Raw genomic sequence first — 27,407 nt, 5'->3', positions numbered from 1 at the left:
CACTAAAAAAGATAAATAGTACTCTTGTGATCAGAAATTCTACAGAAGTCAGCAAGATGTTAGGATAAATTGGACTTTAGTTTTATTTATTTATTTATTTATCTATTTATGGTTGTGTTGGGTCTTTGTTGCTGCATGTGGGCTTTCTGTAGTTGTGGCGAGCAGGGGCTACTCTTCGTTGTGGTGCGTGGGCTTCTCATTGCGGTGGCTTCTCTTGCTGTGGAGCACGGGCTCTAGGCACGCGAGCTTCAGTAGTTGTGGTGCATGGGCTTAGTTGCTCTGTGGCATATGGGATCTTCCCGGACCAGGGCTCGAACCCGTGTCCCCTGAATTGGCAGGCGGATTCTTAGCCACTGCGCCACCAGGGAAGTACTGGACTTTAGTTTTAAAACATGTAGTTTTAGTGTTTCATAAGATCTAAAATCTGGATGTTTTATTTCTTAGTAAAATGAGCATTACTTCATGTGATAAAGAAATAAATATACTTGTAAAAATGTAATTTAAAGGTTAGGCTTTTAAATAAATTCACAGCTCCTTTCTTAGTTTGGATATTTTTCTTTACTTAGAGGTTGTGATAACTGACACAATTCTAACATGAAGATCCTTAACTACAGTTACACTGAGCCTGCTTTTATTGAGATTTTTACCTACATTCATAACACTTTTATTTTATTTACTTACTTATTTATTTATTTATTTATTTATTTTGCGATACGCGGGCCTCTCACCGTTGTGGCCTCTCCCGTTGCGGAGCACAGGCTCCAGATGCGCAGGCTTAGCGGCCATGGCTCACAGGCCCAGCCGCTCCGCGGCATGTGGGATCCTCCCGGACCGGGGCACAAACCTGTGTCCCCTGCATCGGCAGGCAGACTCTCAACCACTGCACCACCAGGGAAGCCCCATAACACTTTTAAATCAACAAACCTATTTGATATAGAGGGGAAGCACCTATATAGTTTGGAAGATTTTCTTTAACTGTCTGCAAATTAACTGATTAAATTATATTCAATGCAAGAACACTATTTCAATTCAAACCATGCCCTGAGAAGGCACTGAGAAATTTGACAAGAACCAAGCCACTAGGAACGTTGCCACTACTGTTTTATGTTCGGTAAATGTCAGAATTTTAAATAAATACAATAAATTTACACTGCACCAAGAGCACCTGAAACAAAGGTGCTGAAACCACATATTGTAACATCTGTTCTAAGCTAGAAATGCTAAATACCTCATTTCAAATACTCTAATTTGTAAGTTAATACCTGTGATGTAACAATGACACTTTTCCATAGTATACTGGGAACAATGCCATTTTCTTGCCAATTCTATGGATTAATTTCCTTAACTAATTCTACAATTATATAGCATTTATCTGCCTTAAAAAAAAAGTGCTATACACAATTACAAGAATATGGAACTAAGCTTAATCACACTTTAATAAGAAAACTCATTTGTATTGTTTTGTTTCTGTTGAAGGAAGAATGACGTGTTACCATAATACTTTTAATGTAATGATTTTTGTTCAAGATTATGAAAAAATTTGAATCACTTCTCTCCAGACCTTTTCATTTCAAATGTATACAGTTTGTTTAGTCAGCCAACCAAAAAGAAAGAAAGGAAAAGGAAAAAGATAACTCGGCCAGATGAGACAGAGAGAGAATGCTAACTCAAGTTCAATGCATGAAGTTCTTGGTTGTTCTGTTCCATGGGCCAGTGCAAAGCAATGCTGTACTGGTGAACACTACACAGAACGCCAGGTCAGTCCATTTTTCCTGGGCTCAAGAAAATTCTCAATCAAAGCTTCAATGAGTTTCTTCAATTCCTCTTCTAGTAAGGCAGTGTCACTGAGGAAAAAGGTTAAGAATTTTGAAGTTCTTTATTTTCATAGCCTTAAAATTTGTTCAAGTTGTTATAACTTTTTAAGAGGGCATATATATACCTGATGGGATGATTAAACAACTGGTAAACGAAAGAGAAATTCCCTCAGTTAAAACAAAACAAAACAAAACGAGACCAAAGGTGGGAAGAGGGGAATCACACACACAGAAAACACCATTATCACAAACTGAAATTGAACTGCATTAAAAGGAGTTCCTTGGTACATGAAACATGGATGAGTTATAGTATATCTAAAGATCTCTCCTGAATCAGATAATTTAATGGCTTAGAACACCAATATCAGGTATTAAGATAAAATGGCTTCCTGAGATGTGACTAAAAAAATGAGGTGTTTAAAAAATAGCAAGTAGGGCTTCCCTGGTGGCGCAGTGGTTGAGAGTCCACCTGACGATACAGGGGACACGGGTTCGTGCCCCGGTCCGGGAAGATCCCACATGCTGCGGAGCGGCTGGGCCTGTGAGCCATGGCCACTAAGCCTGCGCGTCCGGAGCCTGTGCTCCGCAACGGGAGAGGCCACAACAGTGAGAGGCCCGCGTAATGCAAAAAAAAAAAAAAAAAAAAAAAATAGCAAGTATTCCCTTCAAAGTTCTCACCTGAAGAGGTGCCACTGCCCAAAACATTTCTAGGAATGCCTCTTTAAAACTGCCTTCACAGTCATTTTACAAGCTACACAACAAATCAATTTTTATTACTTTAATAATCAACCTTCATTCTTAACCAAAGATAGCATTATTCAATATGTTTTACTTCACACTCTGCTCTGAATGACTTCAGGAGGTCATTTTTTTCCCCCAAAGGAAATAAAATCTGCTCCTAAACACAAAGATTAGGGAAACAGTAAATAATGTAACTTGGGCTCTGAAGGCAATTCCAAAAAAAATCTCCTTCCCAAATATATATTGATCAATGACAACCTTATAGGAGATACTACTTATGAAAGTTTAAAAAGTTTAAATACCCTCTGAATATATTATTAAAGTCAAGTTAATTTAGTCACAATTCATACTCCTAAAAGGATATTAATTGGCCAGATTAAGTCAAATCATGCTATATGTAGAAAATGAGAATTTGGCAATAAACAAACTACTTGTTGATCAATTCTTTATGTTCATCAAGAGTTAAAGCTCAGGGCTTCCCTGGTGGCGCAGTGGTTGAGAGTCTGCCTGCCGATGCAGGGGACACAGGTTCGTGCCCTGGTCTGGGAAGATCCCACATGCCGCAGAGCGGCTGGGCCCGTGAGCCATGGCCGCTGAGCCTGCGCGTCTGGAGCCTGTGCTCCACAACGGGAGAGGCCACAACAGTGAGAGGCCCACGTACCGCAAAAAAAAAAAAAAAAAAAAAGAGTTAAAGCTCAGAGAGCCTTCCCAAGAATATAAATTCACTAAAAAATTAAAATTCAGTTCCCAAATAATGCAGCCTCTTTGGAAAACAGTCTGGCAGTTCCTCAAAAAGCTAAACATAGAACTACCATATGACCCAGCAATTCTACTCCTTATATATATATGATATATATCCAAGTGAAATGAAAATATACGTCCACACAAAAACTTGAACACAAACATTTAGAGCACCATTATGCATAATAGCCAAAATGTGGAAATAACCCAAATGTCCATCCTCTGATAAACGGATAAAAAAATATGGTATATCCATACAGTGGAATATCATTGAGCCATGATAACAAATTTTTTAAAAAAGAAATAAAGTACTGATTCACGCTAACATGGATGAACCTTGAAAACATTATGCTAAGTAAAGATGCCAGTCACTAAGGACCACATATTGTATGATTCCATTTATATGAAATGTCCAGAAGAAGCAAATCTATAATGACAAATAGTAGATCGGTGGTTGCCTAGGGCTGGGAAGGAGGGGAGTGGAGAGTGACTGCGAATGGGTATGGGGCTTCTTTCTGAGGTGATGAAAATGTTCTAAACTTGATAATAGTGATGTTTCCACAACTCTGAATATATTAAGAAACATTGTTGTATACTTTAAATGGCTGAATGTAAATTACACCTCAATAAAGCTTATATATATATATATATATATATATATATATATATATATAATATTTAAAAAGTCAATTCTCACCTCTGGTCAGGTGACGCACACATCTCTGCATAATACTTTATCTTTGGTTCTGTCCCACTTGTCCGAAGAGTAGCAACACAGCCATTTTGAAAAGTAAATGTAATCATTTGGCTGTTTTTACTCACAGGCAGCACCTATGCACAAATGCAACAACAGCTCAATTACACTTGGTACCTTTCTTGTTTTTAAGAGTTGTAAAATACATTCCACTTATATGAGGTGTGTAAAGTAGCAAAATTCATAGAAAGAGAAAGTAGGAGGGTGGTTGCCAAGGGCTAGCAGGAGGGGGAAATGGAGACTTGTTCAATGGGTACAGAGTTTCAGTTTAGCAAGATGAAAAAGTTCTGGAGATCTGTTGCACAACAATGTGAATATGGTTAACACTACTGAACTGTACTTTTTTTTTTTTTTTTTTTTTTTTTGCGGTACGCGGGCCTCTCACTGCTGCGGCCTCTCCCGCTGCGGAGAACAGGCTCCGGACGCGCAGGCTCAGCGGCCACGGCTCACGGGCCCAGCCGCTCCACAGCATGTGGGATCCTCCCAGACCGGGGCACGAACCTGTGTCCCCTGCATTGGCAGGCAGACTCTCAACCACTGCGCCACCAGGGAAGCCCTGAACTGTACTCTTAAAAATGGTTAAGATGGGGCTTCCCTGGTGGTGCAGTGGTTGAGAATCTGCCTGCCAATGCAGGGGACACGGGTTCAAGCCCTGGTCTGGGAAGATCCCACATGCCGCGGAGCAGCTGGGCCCGTGAGCCACAACTACTGAGCCTGCGCGTCTGGAGCCTGTGCTCCGTGACAAGAGAGGCCGCGACAGTGAGAGGCCCGCACACCGTGATGAAGAGTGGCCCCCGCTCACCGCAACTAGAGAAAGCCCACGCACAGAAATAAAGACCCAACACAGCCAAAAATAAATAAATAAAAAATAAAAATTTAAAAAAAAGGTTAAGATGGTAAATTTTATGTTTTTTTAACTGCAATTAAAAATTTAAAAATATTTAAAAGAATTGTAAAATACAAAAGATTACATGCATAATAATTCACAGCTGTACCATTTACTAAACATTTATAATTGTACAGGCACTGGATTATATACCTTACACACATGATCTCCAGGCCTCAACAATAATCCTGCAAAGTAAATATTACTGCCAATTTACAGACAAGGCTCAAAGAGAATAAACGACCTGTTCAAGGTAATCAGCTAAGTGGCAGAGCAAGAAGTTGAAGCCAGGTCTATTTGTACCAAAGTCCAAACTGCCTCTACGTTTGCAAAGTGCTTTAGAATTTCAAAGCACTTTCACAGATAGTTTATCAGTAGTCTCCAAAGCAGAGTGCACATATCCTAGAGGACAGGCAAAATAACCCACTGGGGTGCAAAATATATATGTATTTTTTTTAACCTAAAAGTTAAAACATGAAATGAAGCTTTATTGGGGCATCCCTGGTGGCGCAGTGATTGAGAGTCCACCTGCTGATGCAGGGGACACGGGTTCGTGCCCCGGTCTGGGAAGATCCCACATGCCGCGGAGCAGCTGGGCCCGTGAGCCAATGCCGCTGAGCCTGCGTGTTCGGAGCCTGTGCTCTGCAACGGGAGAGGTCACAACAGTGAGAGGCCCGCGTACCGCAAAAAAAAAAAAAAAAAGAAATGAAGCTTTACTGACATTAAATATATGGATTAACACTGGTGCTCCTCCTGGATCACAAATCGGTCTGTGAAGGTATCTCGAGGGACCCATGGCAGTTGTACTAGGGCAGAAGGGTTGACAGTGGTGCCTTCCCTCAGGTGTAGCGAGCCTGGTCCTCTCCGTGAGATCCCTCTCTCAGTCAGTGGTACTACTACTTGCTTAAGACAGAGACCTTCCTTCCCTCTTTTCCACTCACAGGCCATCAACTAGCAAGTCCTGTCGATTTTATCCTTTATTTAACTCAATTTTGTCTGGCTCTCTCCATCACTACTGCTATCATATTACATTCAGGCTCCCATCATCTCTCATCTGGATTACTGAAACAGCGTACTAACTGATCTCCCTCCCTGGAAGTCTGCCCCTCTCTAACCCACTCACTGCACAGGCCATTCTTCTTTGCACTCCACACTACAACTGTAGAGAACTCCTTGTGGTTCTTTGAAAGAAAACATGCCTTCTCACCTCCAGACATAGCACTTGCTGTTCCCTTTGCCTGAAACATCCTCTGTTCCTCCCACATTTGGATAACTCCTACCCAGACTCTAGGACTCAGCTCACAGAAGTCCTCTGCAAAGCCCTCTGTAAGCCCCTCAAATCTGAGTAAGGGTCTTTCCTATGCTCTTCCATGGCACCCTTATGTACCCCCAGTAGCCCTTATCATTTTGTAAAGTAACCACTGTTTACTTGACCATTTCCCCACTAGACTCCTGAGTGTAGAAACAGTGCCTTTGTCATTACTGTATTGCCAGTGTGCCTGTGCCTGTAGCACAGAAGGGTTTTAATAAATGCCTGTTGAACACACAGTTAATGTCAATCTGAAGTTGGAGAAGAAAGAACTCAGGAAGTCTTTGACAGTCACTGTGTGTGACCTTAGGGGATTAACAAATATCTACACTAGGAGTCTTACAAAACTGTTGTAAGCATCAGTGGAGAATAGATAGGAAAGCACTTTGAATAACAAATATCATAAACTTTAAAGGGATTCAAGAGGAAAAAAGCATCACACCAAGAACTATTCCAACCACAGCAACGTTAGAGAAATAAAAAGAAGCAAAAAATTTGGTTCTTTTCAATTAGTTTACGAAGACAGAAAAATAGAAACACATATGTGCACACCGAATAACAACTGAGAACTAATTTTTGTTGACTGGATGAAAATACACAAAGGGAATATGGGTAGTATTCTACATAAAAGGCTTGCAGATTTCCCAAAATATATTATGCGCCTAGAAGCTTGAGACAACATCAGAAATTATATATAGAAATTTAGGCTAATAATTGTAATCATAACAATAACAAAATAAATATAATCAGCAATCTATAGGGCTTTTAAATATTAGTTGAGCACCCACTATGTAGGCAGGAGCTTTGACAGGCATAAAGCTATATTAGAAATGGATCTGCCATGAACAAGACAATGATAACATAAGATGGAAAGTGATAAATGACAAGAGGAAGGCACAATATATAATGAAACCTCAGGAGGATGATATCGGATTATGGGACCTGGAGGGTATGTGGAGGAGGTGACATTTGCATGAAGTCTTAAAATGGCTAAAGTGTGGATCTGCAGCAGTAGGAAGAAAAGGTAGACTGAGGAAAAAGCCTGAGCAAAAATAGAAAAAAAATTTTTAATGTATATATGTAAGAAACTATAAGTTATTCCATTTGGCTGGAGGTATAGGGAATAAAGTTGAAAAGGGAAGTTAAAACTAGAAAGATGAATAGCTTTGAAATTATAAGCATTTATTTATTTATTTATTTTTAGGTGCTAAGATGATTAGGTAAAACATTAAAATTTTAAAAAATTTTAATTTTATTTAAAAATTTTTTATTGAAATATAGCTGATTTACAATGTGTGTTAGTTCCAGGTGTACAGCTATATATGTATATATATATATATGTTCTTTTTTAGATTCTTTTCCATTATAGGTTATTACAAGACATTGAGTATAGTTCCCTGTGCTATACAGTAGGTCCTTTTTGGTTATCTATTTTATATATAGTAGTGTATATATTTTAATTCCAAACTCCTAATTAATCCCTCCCCCACTTCCCCTTTCATAACCAAAAGTTTGTTTTCTATGTCTGTGAGTCTGTTTCTGTTTTGTAATATGCTCATTTGCATAATTTTTTAGATTCCACATATAAGTGATATCATATGATAAAATTATGGGCTTTTAGACTTTATTTTCAACATTATTTAGCATCATCACACCTTTCCTCTCCCTCACTTTCTCTTTCTGTCTCTCTCATTCTCCTTCCCGCTCCCCACCCACAAGGGTAGCATACAGTTGGGGGAGTGATGAGGACAGTATGGGAGTCAGAGCCAGTTGGTGAACTTACAACTGCTCTGGAGAAAAACAATGGACCCTAGTTTCAAGAAACTCACAGGCTTGACCTTCAACTATTTTACTGTAGTATGAGTTATCACAAATTGTTGAAAATTAAAAAAAAAATAGGTACTTACTGATTTCTTATTAGGCTGGCTGCTATCATATCCAGTGGTAACATCTCGTATATGCAATATAGCAAATGTCCCACAAAACTTTGGGTATTCTTTTGGAGAATCAAAATTGCGAAGCCTTTCAAATATACTTTTGATGGTAGTTGGATCATAACACAAGAAATATGAAGTTTTTGCAATATGATAACCATATCTGCACAGAGATTTAAAGTGTTAAAATCAGATTTCAACTCACTCTTTAGGAAAGTATGTATTAAAGACAAACCTATTACAGTGTTATGTAGAAAGTGGCAGTCCTTAATGCAGACAATTTTAGTACTTTTTAAAAAGGAATGACTATTCCTCAAAAATAAATTTAGAAGGTTAAAAGTAGCACCAAAACAGTAAAAAAATTAGAATGTGAAATTCCTAATAGTAGAACTTACTTTTCATAAACCTTAATCAGTTGTTGTTTCAATGTTATATTCATGGTTTCCAGGTAAGATGCCATCTCAGCAACAACAACGGCTGCACTCACCCCATCCTTATCCAAAACTGAAGTTCCACACAGAAAACCTAAGAATTAAAAACATCTTTAAAAAGAAGGAAAACACAAGCCTATATATAATTTCAATAGTTTTACATTTCTTCAGAAGGACCAATGAATTTAAAAGCCTAGTAATAAATGAAACCCACCGATACTGCAGGTATTTAGGGGACCTTTAAGGTCTTTTTTTTTTTTTTTTTCCTGATGAGAAATGTATCTACACATTTTGGAGTTCGCGGTGGTTTTTTTTTTAACTCAAAATGCAAAACCAGATGACAAAAACTCCTCTGTACAGAATTAATTTAAAAAAATGCTCTCATTCAAATTTCAAATATTTTAATATTTACTACATACCAATAGACTCTTCAAATGCAAAAAGGACTTCTTTCCCATTTTCCAGAAGGTCTTTTATCCTACTTCCAATCCATTTAAAACCTGGTAACGTTTCCTGAAATGCAGAGGAGGCCATTCTAGTTAAGTGACTCTCTCATAAAAATACATATGAGAAAAGTCTGTCACTAAATGCACATAACACTTCCATAGTGATCTTCTGTTATGGTCTTCACCACAAAGATTTATATAGTGGTAAACATATAGTCATAAAGGGCACAGATACACACACTGTCGTCACTGATGACCTACCATTTTATCGAGCACAGAAATAGGTGATGTAATCCACGATATATAATCCAATAAGTGGTGATGCATAAAGTCACAAAGTAACATAAATACACACATATATTATGACCATCTGCTATTTATCAAGCACTGTAACAGCTGCTTTTAATGCTCACAAAAACTCTGTTGCTGAAACAGAGGCTCAGAGGTTCAATAAATTTGCCCAAGATTACACTGCATATAAGAGATGAAGCCAGGATTCAATTACACTCCTTAGAAATTGTCCTTTAAGCTGTATTATAAGCACTAATATAAAAGTGCCTATGAAGGTTGTAATTTAGTCCATCTGAGCAATCAAAGGCGTTAAAGTTTTTTTTTTTTTTTTTTTTTTTTTTGCGGTACCCGTGCCTCTCACTGTTGTGACCTCTCCCGTTGCAGAGCACAGGCTCCGGACGCGCAGGCTCAGCAGCCATGGCTCACGGGCTTAGCCGCTCCGCGGCATGTGGGATCTTCCCAGACCGGGGCACGAACCCGTGTCCCCTGCATCGGCAGGCAGACTCTCAACCACTGTGCCACCAGGGAAGCCCAAAGCTTTTTAATGATACGTTTTTAACATTATCACAACATATACTTGAACCAAGTGTACTTTTACCATAACAGCATGGCCCAAATAAAACCATCAAAAAGTGACTAAGTCCTTCTTTGGAAATTAGATTTGAGGACTTTTCATCTGATGAACTACTGTTCATTTTAAAGACATGAACTCTTTTAGAGTCAACAGAAAGAGCATGTAATACACAGTGACTCTGGAGCTCTCCATTACTAATTTAAGATTTCTCATTCACCTCTCTACCTCCTCACTGGAAAAAAAAAAAAGCCAAAAATCTCTGCAGCACCCCATCCCCAACAAAAACAAGGAGGCACATTTATAAATAGGTCTTTAGAATCATGTTCTTTTTTCTCTTTTGTGCTCATTATACATTTTTCTTCCTACAAGGAAAAGGTTAACATTAGAGTAATTCAGAATTTTAGGTTTGAATAAATTTTCAATTTCTTCTATTTTGCTATTTGTACTTTAGAAAGCCAGAGACTGGAAGTTCTATTTCATTAAGGAAGGTTCAATTTTCTTTTAGTTAGCCAATTAGTGTTAAGACCTGTAGCTTGATTGTGGCTCAAGAAAAATGCCCAGAGGTGACTTTTTCACTGATGTTTGGCAAAGTTGGCAGAGGAAAAGTAACTTAATTGGTGTCAGTCCCAGTAGCTATAAAAGTGGTCAGTTTAACTGCCCGAGGCTCACAAAGGTTAATGATCTGTGCTGAGAGAGAGTCATTATTTGTTTTTTGGATGTAGAATCACTGGGTCTTAATTTGCAATCTAGGAGACTACTTAAAGTTTCTTAAGACTGAACTTGAAGAGCCTAAACATGCAGTCAATGACACCTACAATTTTTTGGAGTGGAGTTTATGTGATTGATGAGGTCACTCGGAGCCAGATTTTCTCAGTATGGAAGCCAGATACTGTTGTATGGAATAGTAAGCATTAAGGCAATTTTTAAAGAACGTCCTATCTTAGTTTCAGAAACTCACATACAGGATGAATTTGGCTCAACGTTACTAAACAATCAAAAAGATTAAAGTGTTAACAGAATTAGAAAAAAAGAGGGAATTAGAAATGAAATCAATAAAAGTCAGTTTTGGTGGGAAGATGGCTTTAATTTATAGAAATAGGTTTAGAAAAGGAGCACAGAGATATTATCTATTCTTACTTCAAAGTGAAATCCTTCTTTTAGTGCAATTGCCTTCAAAATTTTGGAAGAGACTGTGGTGGCTAACATATAAATGTTCTTCACATCAGCATTTCTTGATTTATTTTTCATCCAGCAATCAAACATCCACCACCCAAACAAAGCTGCCAACTCATTCCCTGTGAAAACTTTCCAATCACCACTGTAGAGAGAATGAAAATTCAAGTCAAGACCTTTATAACTTCTCATTAAAACTCCTTGACCCCAGGACCTACAAATTACCATCATTCACACAGGAAAACCCAAAAACTACTGTATGGGATTTTTGAGAAAACATTTACTACTACTTCTCTAACTGACCAGGGAGAGCTTAGGGTAGGAATGGCAGCAAAGTACTTTGAAAAATTATTATGCTGTTACTTTTATTTTCTTACTTAATGAGAAATACGTTATAATATGATGTCCTCTTTATGTAAAGACATTTGTCACCACATTATAATGGCAAAAATACACAGCAACCAAAAGGACCATGATTAGGAAATGATTACACTGATAAAGCAATCTGTTGCGATACTATGCCAGTTTAAAAATGAATATTTTAAACAATATTTAAGGACAGAGAAAAATGCTCACAGTACAATATTAACTAGAAATAATCAAGATACAAAACTATATATAGTATGATTACAATTTTATAAAAAACAAATATATCTTAAATATTTGAATAGAGATAACATAGGAAGGAAATGTCAAAATATCAATCTAGGTGGTTATCTCTGGATAGTAGGCTTATGGGAGATTTATTTTCTTATTTTTTTTTTTATTATTTCCAATGAGCCTATAAGACTTAAAATCAAAAACTATTTGTCAAAGTTTAAGCTTTTCATCAAATAAGAGGTTTTACTTACTTCTCCTGAAGTTCTGCCACTGCCAGTCGGTCTGCATCAGGATCTGTGGCTAGCACTATCCGGGCATTTTCTTTCTCTGCCAGTCTCAAAGAAAGTTCCTGAAATGGTGACCCAAAAAGCTGGATTGCATTGAAGATGTTAAATTCAATGTAATATTCCTAAATGTAGGCACTATGTTAGTGATACGAATTCTAGAAGGAACTTAGTTTGGCTAAATTTTTTTTTTACTTTATTTTACTGAAGTATAGTTGATTTACAATGTTGCATTGATTTCTGCTGTACAGCAAAGTGATTCAGTTATACATATATATACATTCTTTTTCATATTCTTTTCCATTATGGTTTATCACAGGATATTGAATATAGTCCCCTGTGCTATACAAGTGCTATACAAGTAGGACCTTGTTGTTTATCCATTCTATATATAATAGTCTGCATCTGCTAATCTGGTTTGGCTAAATTTAAAATAAGCCTAGAAGTAGGGATATCCACCATAGAGATTTCAAACAAAACAGAATATATGGCTCTAATATAATTTAAAAGATGTAAACTAAAGTGTTTTTTGCTTTTGTAAGTAATCTTTGAATTGTCAAAGAGTTCTAGCTATATGATAAAGTTTAATACACTAATAATAATTTAAATATAGAAAAAATATACCAGCACAGATTCCCCTTCTTCAGGATTTGGGCATTTAACAGTAGAAAAGTCTGGATCAGGATCTTTTTGTTCTGGTACTGGAATTGGAGGCTTAAAACCAAATACTTGAAAAGCCAACTGCACATAGTCATGTCCGACTCCATGAAAAGATGTATGTACAAATTTCAAGGTGGTCTTTGAGTTTAATTCCCTGTAAAGGAAAATATCATTCAGTCAATATCATAAAACTCACTACTTGTGGTATAATTAAAATAATCTAGAGAAAAAGCTAAAATTTATTTTGCTAGAATAAGGAAAATATATTCAACAAGCCATGATATTTTCTAAAAATAGTGTTAGCTATTTATGGAATAGTTACAGAAATATGGAAATAGGTAAGGAAAAATCAAATTTTAGAGGAAATTTCCTTACCTTATATAGAGTGAATACATATATTCAGCTATAATTTTTAACAGCTTTATTGAGAGTTAATTAATATACTATAAATTCATCCATCGATAGTATACAATTGAATGGCTTTCACTATATTCACAGAGTTGTTCAACCATTACCATAATCAATTTTAAAACATTCTCATTACCCACCAAAAAACTCCATACCCCATAGCCACCACACCCTAATCCTCCCATTTTTCCCAGCCATAGGTAGCACTAAATACACTTTCTGTTTCTATCTCTATAGATTTGCCTACACTGGACATTTCATATCAATGTAACCATACAACATGTGGTCCTTTGTGACTGGCTTCCTTCACTTAGCCTATTTTAAAAGTTTATCCATGTTGTAGTATGCAACAGTACTTCATTTCTTTTCACTGCTGAATAATATTTCATTGTATGGATACACTACATTTTATTTATCCATTCATCAGTTAATGAGTATTTGAATGTTTGTGTTATTTCTACTTTTTAACTATTATGAATAGTAGTATTTAACGATAATTTTAATATAATGAATAGTCAACACATTTTTATCCCTATTGCTTTCTCTTATTTGTTAATCTTATGCTAAGGTAATATTATCCTATATTCCCACTTGGATACCTGTAAAAACAGATCTTTTTCAGATCTTCCATGTATCTCCTACAAATGTCCTGCAGAGGATCTCTCTTCAGTGGGCTGGTATCCACTAAATTATCATTCCAGGAACCATTCCAGGGTTCCACACATTCTTCTATACATTTCAGAATTTCTTTGTCATGAGGAGATGTGATCTGAGCACCGTTTTCCCAATAAACCTAGATGATAGGTAAACACAGCTATAATTACTTGAAATGTTGGCCATATGTTTTCTTAGCTACAGTAGAGATATTTGACTTTAAAAAGAAGCATACCTGGACTTCCCTGGTGGTGCAGTGGTTAAGAATCCGCCTGCCAATGCAGGGGACACGGGTTTAAGCCCTGGTCCGGGAAGATCCCACATGCCGCGGAGCAACTAAGCCCGTGCACAACTACTGAGCCTGTGCTCTAGAGCCCGCGAGCCACAACTACTGAGCCCACATGCCACAACCACTGAAGCCTGTGCACCTAGAGCCCATGCTCTGCAACAGGTGAGGCCACCGCAATGAGAAGCCCGTGCACAGCAACAAAGACCCAACACAGCCAAAAATAAATAAATAAATAAAAAGAAGCATACCAAATTAATCAAGTAGAAAATGTCAACACTGGACTAACTTAATAAATACCTAAGGATATTGATAGTAATGATTCCACAGGGACTTTTCAATAAAATGATCCAGTATTATTTTCTCATTTAGAAGTATACTTTAATAACAATACAAGTAAAATATAATTGGGGCATCACTACGACAATGTTAAAATATGCATATACCATAATGTACAATCATAATCTTAGATCTATAGCTAAATATATACTAAAGAAGATCTAAGAAACCATGGAGTATCCATGAAACTTGATACTATGAAATTTTAGCATTATAAAATGGTTCTTTTATATGATAAAGAAGAAATTATTTTTCAGCTATAAATTAAAGTAGAATTTATGTCACACTCAATAAAGTCTATTCCAGGAAAGATAGTTAACATGCTAATTATTCCATACACATTTCAGTATATGTATTTTCAGTATTTAATGAAAATACATTTCATTAAGTTGTCAGTTTGTCAAGTAGCCCGATCAACAAGACAGTAGGAACAGTTAACAAAAAAGCAAGAAAATGTATTTCTATAATTCACAGGATCTCAAGGTTAGAAGGGACTCTGCTTAGAGAATATCTATACCAACTTCTCCCATGTATTTGACATGAATCCCTTCTACTGCGTCCTGAATGAAGGAAAGAAGAATACTTTTGAATATATACTATGTACAAAACTCTGTATCAAGCAATATGGTAGACTACATGACCTAAAAATTCTCACTCTGTAAACACCTCAAAATGCTAGCTAAAGTAGAAAAAGTATTATCTAAAATGCAGTTTGGTTCACAAGAAGGAAAGGGAAAACTCCAGGCAGTGGGAAAAAAGGAAAGAATAGAAAACCAGAGTGATAAAGCTGTGGGTTGACGCTGTGGCCACCTGGGGTTTGGGAACTGTTCGTTTATCTGACTCCTGAGTTTTGGGGTTTTTTTTTTGTTTGGTTGTTTTTTTTTTATATCGGCTCCTGAGTTTTAATGCCCATGTGGAAGGTAGGGAATTGGAACTGAGATGCCCCTCTTAGTGGAAACGTAGAATAGAAAAAGTTCTGCCCACTATTATTGAAAGATGATGAGGAAGCATGTCTGTTTCTTCCTAAGTTCTGGGTGATTAAAAAATTTCAAATCTGAGATCTAAATTGACACAGAAATTGCTCCCAGTCAGTGAAACGCCTGCGTTTCCTGCAGAAATTTAAAAAACAAAACCAAAAATTGCTCTTAAAGGATGCTCCCACATTCCAAGCAACCAACAACACTCTGTCAATAGGCCCTGAAAGCTCTTTATGAAAATTTATATAACATGAGAAAAAAACATCTTGGCCTTTCCTCCCTGCCTTGTAAGTGAATGTGATGCCTAGAGGAACAGCAACACATATAATGGCCATGCTTGAAGAAAAGGCCAAAAAAACTGCAGAGGTGCCAGACCCGACAACGCTGAGCTACAGAACCATGCCAGCAGCCACATACTTCTGGATTTTTTGTTATGTGAGAAAAATAAATTCCTATCAGCTTAAGCCACTTTTGTGGGTTTTCTGAACCTGCAGCAGAAAGTAGCCCTACCTGATTTAGTAACAGAAAAATCCATGCCACAAAATATACCCAGGAATAAACTTAAAAAGAAATGTAAAAGATAAAAAATCTTTAAAATGTTACTGAAGGGGCTTCCCTGGTGGCGCAGTGGTTGAGAATCTGCCTGCTAATGCAGGGGACACGGGTTCGAGCCCTGGTCTGGGAAGATCCCACATGCCGCAGGGCAACTAGGCCCGTGAGCCACAACTACTCAGCCTGCGCGTCTGGAGCCTGTGCTCCGCAACAAGAGAGGCCACAATAGTGAGAGGCCCGCGCACCGCGATGAAGAGTGGCCCCCGCTTGCCACAACTAGAGGAAGCCCTCGCACAGAAACGAAGACCCAACACAGCCAAAAATAAATAAATTAATTAATTAATTAAAAGAAAAATAAAATGTTACTGAAGGGTCTAAAAGAAGTCTTGGAAGAATAGAAAGATACATTCTGTTCTTGAATAAAGAGACTCCATAATATGACAAAAATATTGAAGCTTCCTAAATTAATGTACAAATGAAATATGATACCAATAAAAATGCCAAAATAATTTTTCCAGATGGAAAAAAAAGACCATAATACCATGCATGGAAAAATATCATAAATAAAGTCAAAAGGCAAATGATAATATGGGGGGAAAATATCTGAAAAACAGATGACCAAGAGCTACTTTGGAGTTCCTACAAATCAACAAGGAAAAGAGCAACTACCCAAGAAAAAATGGGCAAAACCTTAAACAGACTTTTCAGGAAAGGGAACACAAATATCATATAAATGCATGAAAAGAAGCTCAACCTTACTCATAAGACAGGTACAGATTAAACATAACATTTCCACATATCTGATTGGCAAAGATGAAAAAGTTTGATAATACAATAATGGACCGTGTGGGATAAAGACCTTAATATTGGTGGTGAGAGTATCAATTAGAACCACCACCTTGAATAGAGAATGACAAATTTTATTTCATAGTCCCTTTGACTCAGAAGTTTCACATCTAGAAATTTATTTTATAGCTCAGCAGGGCCACAGATATATAATGTGAGCCACAATGCAAGTCATATTTACATTACATTCTTTTATTGTATTAACTGTCTGAAATCTGGTGTGTATTTTACACTTACAGCACATCTCAGTTCAGACTAGTCATATTTTAAGTGTTCGATAGCCATAGGTAGCTGGTGGCTATCAGCTTGGACAGTGCATCTATAGATAAGAATAAAAACAATAGGTAACATTTATTATTTACTGGAGCCAGACACTATACTAAGCATTTTTCATGCACCATCTCCCTTAATCCTTACTCTCACCCTATGATGCTGGTTCTATTATTATTCTCAGTTTGTAGATGGAGAAACTAAAGCACAGAGAAATTAAGTAACTTGCCTTAGGTTACAAAGCTTCTGAGTGGCAGAGATAGGTTTCAAACCCGCAGTACGCGGGCCTCTCACTGTTGTGGCCCCTCCCGCTGCTGAGCACAGGCTCCGGATGCGCAGGCTCAGCGGCCACGGCCCACGGGCCCAGCCGCTCCGCGCATGTGGGATCCTCCCGGACCGGGGCACGAACCCGCGTCCCCTGCGTCGGCAGGCGGACCCTCAACCACTGCGCCACCAGGGAAGCCCACCTCTTTCGTTTTTATCATACCAGCCTCTTCCGGTCTTTGTCCTATCTCCAGCTCCTCTTCTTTCTCCCTTCACTTGAAGTAGATATTCCCTAGGGTTCCATTCTTGACCTCTTTTTCTAACCTACACTGTCTCTGGGCTGCTCATCCAAATAAAGAATTTCCAAATATTCTTATATGCTCTAATACAATATGTACGGTGATCCCAAAATCTGTAACTTCAGCGCAGATTTCTCCCCTGAGCAACACATCTACATATTCAACTGCCTACAAGTCATTGCTGCCTGTTTGACCCACAAATCCCTCGGACTTAATTATGTCCAAAACTAATTAATTATGATTCTTCCCTGCCTCTATAAATGGTAACACTATCCATTTAGCTGGCCAGGGCCAAAATCTTAGATTAGGATTAAATATTCTTTTCCCCAGTAAAACAGAGCTTAGTGTGCCTGGAGTCTCCCTACACAAGATGAACAAAGAATATAAGATCATGGACTCGTCAGCTAGGAGCCCCAAACACTGGTTCAATACTGTGCCATATCTTCTGTTTGCCCCTCCAGAGCCACTCTTCACCCTTCCCCACCCTGCTTTCTGCCATGAAGCCTGACACATCAAATAGATCCTGTGGCCAATAGGGAGTCCCAGCAGAAGGTTGGAGGGAGAGGAGAATGAGGTCAAGATACTATTCCTCTGGCTCTCTTCCATCAAACTCCCATTTATTCTTTAAGTTCTTGGTACAAAATGACTTTATTTCTGAAATGGTAGAGAGGGTGGATTTGGGATGGGTTGGGGAAATCAAAGGCAGTAAGATATCAGAAGTAAAAAGACCATTGAAGAGACTATTGTAATAGTACATATTGAAACGTAATAAGGGCCATTAGGGATACACATTCTTTGAGGGGTAGCCTCAATGTTTTTATCTTTCTGTTCCCAATGTCTAATCCTGCTCTCCACTGTAGAAAATATACTCAGCACATATTATTTAAATAAAATAAGAACTATGAAATGACCAAAGATGAGTAGTCCAAGGTTTACCTTGTATCCATTGTCTTCTTTGCGGTTGTGAGATGCAGTAATCATCACACCTGCAACTGCTTTGAGCTCCTGGACTGCATATGGCTAAAAAACCAATAACAATAAATATTTGTTTCTTAGCTACTCATACGTTTGACATAAGAATAACTTTGATTAAATAACTGGAAAAGACATTAAGATATAAATAGCCTAAAACCTCAATAATCAACTCCAGGTTCCTTGGGTGGGATATAACTAAAGCCACCTAAATATTAGGTCATCAGTAACGACCTAACTGTTAGACTGAATGGTTTTTTTCCCTCTCTAGTCTCATTTAACTTAGTCCTATAATTATTTTGTTCATTTAACAAATATTTAACAAACACCTATTATATGCCAGATACTCCACAAGACTCTGGAGATATGAGAGGGGAATATAATCATAAAATATTAGACCTGGAAGTAAATTTAAGAAATCATCTAATGTATCATATTTTACATATTTTAAACACTGTATACTGTTTATCCAACATTATATAATCATAAGGGAGAATATATAAGAGAAGAACTTAGGTCTCTTGCCTTCCAATTTGAAGATCTTTACATATACTCTGTGGCCTCTATAGCATATAAAGGTCAATTTACCATCTCCCCCAAAGTTAATTCCCAGGTTGAATTTTCCTTTTTCTTTGCAGTTATTATTTATTTGCCTAAGATGTTCCCCATATTCCTTCTTCCATCACATCCAACTTCTCTCCTCCTGGCCGTGGGCGGGTGGACACGTGACCCTGATCTGACTAGAGTAACCTATTCCCTTAATGATTTAACTCAGAGACTGGCTCACAATCCAAGCCTGGTCAGAGTCTTTCTCTAAGATGTCTCTGCTATAGGTAGTCAAGGAAGATTGTCTTTTGACTCAAAGACATGGTGATAAAGGGTGCTAAAGATAACTTCCCTAGCAGCTAGAGCAAATCTACCTGCAATAAGAGAGGAAGGCCAACACATAGTTACAGCTGGAAATGGTAACCCAGTGGCAGACTCCTACATAAATGTTCTACATTTCTGGGCCCTCCCTGGTTTCTGTCATTCGTTAGAGCTAATTGTTTAGAAATTCCTTCAATTCTTTGAGCCACTCCATATATTTCCAATAAATCACTAGTAACAGTTTATAGAGACATTATCTAATGGTCAAACATTTGGTAAAACTTGTCCACAAAATCATGTGAATCTGGCATTTTTATTTTGAGAAGATAAATAAAAACCAGTCCAATTTCTTTAGTGGTTATAGGTCTATTCAGGTTTTCTATTTCTTATCAGTTTTGATGTATTAATTATTCTAGAAAATTGGCCAATTCTCCTAAGTTTCACATTTATTTGCACTATGTTATTCAGAATATTGTGATTTTCTTAATAGCTATGTATTTATTATTCACTTTTTTACTTTCTTTGTCTTTTTTTTCTTCAGCATCCTTGCCAAAAGGCTTTGTCTATTTTATTAATTGTCTCTTCAGAGAGCCAACTCTCACTTTTGTTGATACACTCTTTTCTTTATTTTCTATTTAATTGATTTTTCCTCATATCTTTATTATTTCTTTTATTTTATTTGGATTTATTCTGTTTTGGTTCTAACATACAAAGTTAAAGTCTTAGCTCGTTATTCTAAAAATTTTTTTCCTAATATATTCATTAAGACTATAAATTTCCCTTTAAGTAGGGCTTTAGCTATATCCCATAGTTTTTGCTATTTATTGTTTTCATTGTTGCTCAGTTTTAAATACAGACAGTCCTTGCTTTGCAAAGTTCCAGTATACATGAATTTCTGATACCATATTTTAGTTAAATAATACCAGTCTCCCAACAACATGCTCAAATTTTAGTTACCATGCTATACTGTGAGTAACTGCATCAAGTATAAACCTGGCTGCTAGCTCTTCCATCTGAAATAATTATGTATATAAGAGATCCATCATGATTAGTAACCAATCATGTCATCAAGTCTGTCAGTGATTGGTCACTGTGCATCTGTTAGTCAGCTCTCTCACAGACAGCAAAGCATGTAGTTGTGTTGCCTCATCTCCCAGTGATATACCCATTTGACAATTTTGCAAAAATGGATAACTGAAAGAAGGAACTGGCCAAAAAAGATGAAAGTGCAGCAAAGAAACAAAAGTGATAACAGTGGAAGTGACATTTGAATCGACCATAAATGGAGTTATAGAAGAAATAACCGGGAACGTTGACACTGCTGTCATTCAAGAGACTCTAAATGTGCAAGCAGATGAGCTTAGTGAAGGTCAATGTATGGATATAAATGAAGGATGTGGTTGTGATGAAAGGGATGAAGCTGTCCCAGAGGGAGTGATACTGGTAAAAAAAGGAATTCTCAGAGACATTTTATGATACTGAAAGTACAAGCGATAGGGAATTCCCTGATGGTCCAGTGGTTAGGACTCCACGCTTTCACTACCGAGGGCCTGGGTTCAATCCCTGGTTGGGAAGCTAAGATCCCACAAGCTGCACAGCACAACCAAAAAAAGAAAGAAAGAAAGTACAAAAGATAAAATGTGGGAAGCTGATCCAGACTTAGAAAGAAGTGTGATAATTCAGCAAGGCATAGAGAAGATGCTTACTCATATTGTTAAGTTATATGACAAGAAGCAAGCACTGGTCACAGTCTTGATACATTGTATTACAAAGAAATAAAACACTAAAGTGTTTTACCACTTCTAATGTTTTAAATTACAGAGTAGCAAATAAATATTAGTTTATTACTTTTTTCTTTTCTCTGTACATTTTTAATCAAGAGAAAAGGTATATTTAAGGTTTTGACAAAAAAATTTTAAAGGTCACAGAACAATCGAAATTTCCCCCATTGATAACTAACATTGCTTTGCATGGTTTTAGCTTACACAGTTATCTTTTCAGTCCTGCACTACCATGCAAAGCAAGGATGGCTATAGTTTCTAATCTTCATTATATCTTCCTTAATCCATAAATTACTTACGAATGTTTTTAAAATTCCAAACATATGGGGATTTGTGGGCTTCTTTATTTTAAATCTTACTGCATTGGGGTCCAGGGCTATGGCTTAATAAGCAATTATCTTGTATTTGTGAGATTTCCTTTGTGACCCTATTTGGTAAGAATGAGTATCCTACCATCACTGAATACAGGGTTTACACACAGACACACACACACACGATTAAGCACGCTAATTGTGTGTTTAAATCTATCCGTAATAATTTTTGCCTGCCTGATAAATCAGTTTCTGAAAGAAGAGTATTAAAATATCCCACCATGACTGTGGATTTGTCAACTTGTTATAGATCAAATTCTTAGGTGGTTCGACACATGTTTGTTGAATGAAAATAAATTCAGAGCAAAACTGGTTTTCTTTAGGTCCCTCATATCACTTAATACAGAACTATATGCATGACAAAGATTTAAATCCTGCTTGATTTAAGAAATCTTTTCAAGAGCAATCTTTTCAATCTTTTCTGTACAATCAGTGATACAACGCACTTACTACAAAAGGCGTAGGAACATATCTTGAAAAAAGGTACACAGGAACATCTTTGGCCAGTAAGACTGCAGCAGTGAGTTTAGCAAGCCTAAAAAAAAGAGATTTCACTTGGTCCTTAGCTTTACATACTTTTTGAAAACCAACCTCCCATAAAATAAATGCATTACAATTATTCTGAATATACAGTAGCAAATACAACCGATTCTTATAATCACTAGTTATTTAAGATTCATGCTCCAACTTTAAAATGTTAAATAAGATTTTTTTTGAAAAGGAGTAACAAGGAACAGAATTGACATTTAAATTTCTTCCTTTTTTCTCATTCATCTTCTGATGGCTCTTTTAATAAGAAATAAAACATGCAAAAGGCAAAAAACATGGAAGAAAGTGAAACCAGAGACTTTGATAAACACAATATGCCTATTTACCCCGTGAAGAAAAAGTATCACTACATCATGATTATCTATGTGTGAAAATACCCTAAGACTAATCAAATAGCACTATAATGAGAGAATGCAAGTTACATAATCCTCCTACCCAGTGCCTCTGCCAAAATCATCACACAGTCTATGTCATTCTAAACACTAACTCTAAACATTTAGAAATTTAATCCTTTCTGTAAAAACCAAAGGTTATCTTTGAAATGCTTCCATTTCAGCTCTAAAATAAACATTAGCATGTGATCACATTTTTTTGGACAGCTTCCTATTTCAGAAATCCTACAACTGGGCATAACATTTTTTTCAAGGTTTTATTCCAATCCAGCTTAATCTCTGAAACAATTAACACTGTACCTCTGGCTGCTGCAGCTGCTAGTTACTTGACCCCGGGTGTCGTACCCCACGACAAAACCTCTTTGCTTGAAGTTTGAGAAACATCTCTCAAGGTATTTGTACATCCCCTGAAGCAGATAAACACAGAAAATTAGTTCCTGACTAATGCCTGCATTTTCTACGACTTAAGGGCTATTTTTTTTTTTTTTTTTTTTTTGCGGTACGTGGGCCTCTCACTGTTGTGGCCTCTCCCGTTGCGGAGCACAGGCTCCAGACGCGCAGGCTCAGCGGCCATGGCTCACGGGCCCAGCAGCTCCGCGGCATGTGGGATCTTCCCAGACCGGGACACGAACCCGTGTCCCCTGCATCGGCAGGCGGACTCTCAACCACTGCACCACCAGGGAAGCCCAGGGCTATTCTTTTTATGTGTGGTGTGCAGCTTATTGGCTCTCAGGGAATGGCTTCCTCCTTTTGCCCATGTTTACCAATGTGAGAACAACAATGTTCTGTCCTCGGACGTGAGATGATAAACACCTACTTCCTGGAGTTTCAGACACATTTAATACCACAGAAATATCAATTAAGTAACTTAAATCCAATACGATACATAAAACATTAGGGAAAAAAAGATGGGACCTGAGAGTCAGAATGCTAAAAAAAAAAAAAAAACTGGTTAGAAGAGGCAAAAGAAATTGTTTCTTGCCTTAAGGCTCTAGAGAACAAAATTTTGACCATATTAGGCCTTGCTAAATCATAAGACTGAAGCTAACCAGAAGATTTGATCTAATTTATGACACAAATATTTAAAATCAGCAACATAAACCTTCATTAGAACATTTCTTAAGATGGCTGATCCCATTCTTTAGTTTTAAAATCTCACAGAAAGAAAATCTCATAAACAAGGAAAATTTGCAGTCAAGGGTGACAAAAAAAATGAAATGAAGTATTTAATATTGAAAATATCACAATAATAAGCCAAAACACCATTTAACTATCTTATGAATGATTTGCTAACTCTAATAAACACTTCCATCTGTAAAAATAACACTTCATATTGCTACAGTCCTTTTAAAACTACTTTCTCGGATGTTGCCACATTTAATCCTCACAACAACCCCCAAAAGAAAGAAATGAAGATACCAGTTCTATTTTTGTCTCTGTCTTTCAACATTTCTTCCAAAAAAGATGAAACAAAATAAGATTGAAGCTCCATTTAATGACTTACCCAAAGCCATTCATTCAACCAAAACTATATTATACTGATTTATTGAAGACCTACTATATGGCAGGGACTGCTAAGTAACTATGTGGCAGCACCAAATGAGACCCCAGTGACTTCTGGACCATTCTTTCATGGTTCTTTCAAGTATAATTATTCTTCCTAACCTACTCCCTACAAGTGTGTGTGCGCCCAAGCATGCATGCAATATAGCCCAAATTGACTAGTTTCACCAACTTATTTATTTCTAATGATGATACTATCCTAAAACCTCACAGAATCTCATTCTCTGGTGTAAAAATCCATCTTCTCTTATCCATCTATACATAGGTTCTGAAAAAAACTAGGGTTTAAGACTTAGATTCCATCTGGCTTTTCCACTTCAAATAATGGAATCTCAACTCCTGTAAAAATTTGCACTTCTGTAGAAATTGATTTTCAAACACCTCCTCCACTCCTTTTTCTGAAGTCAAGGAATCTTCAGTTAAAATGAAAGCTTATAAGGAAACCCAACATACAAAAAAGATCCAACTGAAGCGTTTCTGGATGAAGAAAAGAAAGGGAATGGGGGCAGGAGGAGGCAAGTATCCTACCTATTCAGTCATCTTGTCATCCTTTGTTCCTGATCCCCTACATTAGCCCCTGGATTTAGAGAATTCCCTCAGAATAAGGGTAAAGGTGATTTACTGTTTGGCAGTATCAATTAGAATTATATCTACTGAGCAATTCTCTAGTTCAGAACTACTTTTAGTATATGCTAAATGCATTTTGGCCTCAAAAGTGGAGTTCCTTGAAACACTAAGGATGATTCACTGGAAAGAAAAGTAATCTGTTTCTAGAATAAGTTGCATAAAAATGGGGAGAAATAAAACAAATTGTATCATATCAATACTGTCTTAACTCTCAAAATATATGGAAAACCATGTTAAAAGGAAATATTTTCAACTAAATTTTCCAAATACTCTGGTTAATCTTTATCAATGGCCATATGCCAAAATGAGCAATCACCTTCTTTCTATCTAAATTTGTTTCTTTGTATTAAATGGAAATGTCAATATCCATTTCCTGGTTTCAAATGCAAAGTAACATTGTCACGAAGTTGACAATGGCAACCAAAATAACTCAATAAGCAAGTCAAGTCTGTGACTCTAAAGATACATAAATGACCTCTAAGATCAGTTTTGTGCAAGACCAAACGTCAGAATTTATTCTACATTTTTTATTTACAAGAGAGTATCTTGCTGGATATAAAGCTTTTTTTGTTCTTTTTTTTTTAAGAAAAGAAACTAATTTATAAAGCAAAAAAATAGAGTAATAAAAGTACACATATTATAATTTATAATACTTACCTGTGTTGATTGTATTACTGTAAGATCATTAATATAGCAAAATCCTGCCCCCATAGCAGAACGAAGTCCTGCAGTTCCAAAAGTCATTCGGCAACAAAGTCTATCTCGCAGCTCCTTGTTCATCCCATTCCTTAACAGATTTTCAATTTGCTCTTTTGTCTTGGGATTCTATAAAAAAGATGTATTAAAACTTAGTCAGGATCACAAGTAGAGTCCTAATATGAAGCCCTTCTGAGGAAGCAATAAGTATTATTCATACATAACAAGGTTCTACGTTGACTATAAATTCCACAATGCTACTTTAAATTAATATTAGTATGTATAATAAAAAAACACCTGCCATTTATTGAGTCCCCAAAGAGGCCAGACCCTATTGAGTGTGATTTACATATCTCTAATTGTCATATTTTAAAAATAATATATTCAAGGGCTTCCCTGGTGGCGCAGTGGTTGAGAGTCTGCCTGCCGATGCAGGGGACACGGGTTCGTGCCCTGGTCTGGGAGGATCCCACATGCCGCGGAGCGGCTGGGCCCGTGAGCCAAAATTACTGAGCCTGCGCGTCTGGAGCCTGTGCTCCGCAACGAGAGAGGTCGCGATAGTGAGAGGCCCGCGCACCGCGATGAAGAGTGGCCCCCGCTCACCACAACTAGAGAAAGCCCTCGCACAGAAACGAAGACCCAACACAGCCAAAAATAAATAAATAAATAATGCAAACTGTCAACAAGTAAAAATAAACACTATAAAAATAATAATAATAATATATTCAAGAATTTTTTTAACAAATTGACAAGAGCTATGGATCCAAAATAAACCTCTTAGTCAAAAATGATATCAATTAAAGTCTATGTTAAGTTTTAAAAGAAATATGGAAGCTATTAGATAAATGCCATCAAAACATGCCTACCAAATACTTCCTAAACATCTGTAATTCAAAATGGCCAGATAAGCCTTACTGCTCTTTAAAGTCACAGAAAACCGTTCAGTTTATCTACAGCAAAAGTTGACCAGGAAAAGGTCTTAAGTGTTAAATGTGGACTTGGTTAAGAGTGAGAATGAAAATTCAGTCCAAATTTGGTTTGTGAAGCAAGACATGCCAACATCTTTATTTTAGGGTTCGTATTTCATTAGCACATACTTCAACTTATTTTCATAAAGCTCAGGGTGCCTATAACTGAAAACAGTGCTTCACAAATGAGTAGCAAGTTTTGAATAGAAATGCAATTACAATAAGAATAAAACTTAAATGGAATTTTCCAGTATTTTCTTTTTAGGAGAAAGAGTCAAATAATAAGAAAAGAAGGTAAAGCATAACTTCTCTCTTCCATACCATACATAATATGGATTTAGTCCATACTAACTGCATAGATTGTCTACATCTACAGTCTATATAATGACAATGAATATTCAGAATGATAAACCAAGGCACTTGAAAGACGCTAAATATTAGAGTATATTTGTACTTGTAAAGGAATAAAATCATATTAATATATAATTTAAACAAAAAGGTATTCTGGGTATAGTGGAAATTAAAGTAACCAGAGGACATGCCACAAACTAATGAGAAGCCATGGAAATTTTGATCAACTGAAATTGTAATCTGCTTAAACTAGATGGATGTTAAAAAAAAAAGTATATATACACACACACACACACACACACACACACACACACACACATATGTGTATATAGAGAGAGAGCGCCTTGACTCAAGGAGTCTCTATTTCATAAATGGCACAAACTAACAAATATAGAGCCTACATTAAAATATGAATAGCTATTAAGAGAAAAATCTAAACAATAAGATTATCTGGGCTACTATATATTATTCCAATGTCTAAGATATCGCCAGATTTGATACAGAGGCCAGAGACTTGAAGAGAGTTAACATTTAAAAATAGGTTATAAGAAAGACAAAAACTGAAAAGACTGAAAAACTTCAGTACAATAGAGGGTACAAGGCAGTGTCATACAGTTAGTTACACTGAAATTGGGAGTCTTTTTAGAGTGATTTTGCAGCAATTATCAATATTTAAACTGCAAATGCCTTTTGGCCCATAGATTTCTCTGTCCACAGTAATACCTTCACATGAACAA

The 27,407-nt window shown here is 36.8% G+C and overlaps 1 protein-coding gene across 1 annotated transcript in view; it reads right to left on the bottom strand.

The window, feature by feature from the left end:
* Positions 1–1,723: 1,723 nt before the first annotated feature.
* Positions 1,724–27,407, bottom strand: part of PGM2L1 (phosphoglucomutase 2 like 1) — a 60,939-nt gene continuing 35,255 nt past the window's right edge. Inside the window, exons 2-14 of the mRNA XM_079707894.1 lie at positions 25,313–25,480; positions 22,766–22,872; positions 21,975–22,059; positions 18,470–18,553; positions 13,646–13,839; positions 12,603–12,792; positions 11,946–12,043; positions 11,059–11,239; positions 9,030–9,123; positions 8,575–8,704; positions 8,153–8,342; positions 3,994–4,127; positions 1,724–1,844 (exon numbers count right to left, since the gene is read on the bottom strand). Coding sequence (XP_079564020.1) covers positions 1,742–1,844; positions 3,994–4,127; positions 8,153–8,342; positions 8,575–8,704; positions 9,030–9,123; positions 11,059–11,239; positions 11,946–12,043; positions 12,603–12,792; positions 13,646–13,839; positions 18,470–18,553; positions 21,975–22,059; positions 22,766–22,872; positions 25,313–25,480 — 1,758 coding nt within the window. The 3' untranslated portion in view covers positions 1,724–1,741. The remainder of the gene's footprint in view (positions 1,845–3,993; positions 4,128–8,152; positions 8,343–8,574; positions 8,705–9,029; positions 9,124–11,058; positions 11,240–11,945; positions 12,044–12,602; positions 12,793–13,645; positions 13,840–18,469; positions 18,554–21,974; positions 22,060–22,765; positions 22,873–25,312; positions 25,481–27,407) is intronic.

This window comes from Hyperoodon ampullatus (assembly GCF_949752795.1).
Source record: "Hyperoodon ampullatus genome assembly, chromosome: 7".
NCBI classification, from domain to species: Eukaryota; Metazoa; Chordata; class Mammalia; order Artiodactyla; family Ziphiidae; genus Hyperoodon; species Hyperoodon ampullatus.
This window is presented reverse-complemented; position numbering and strand designations above follow the sequence as displayed.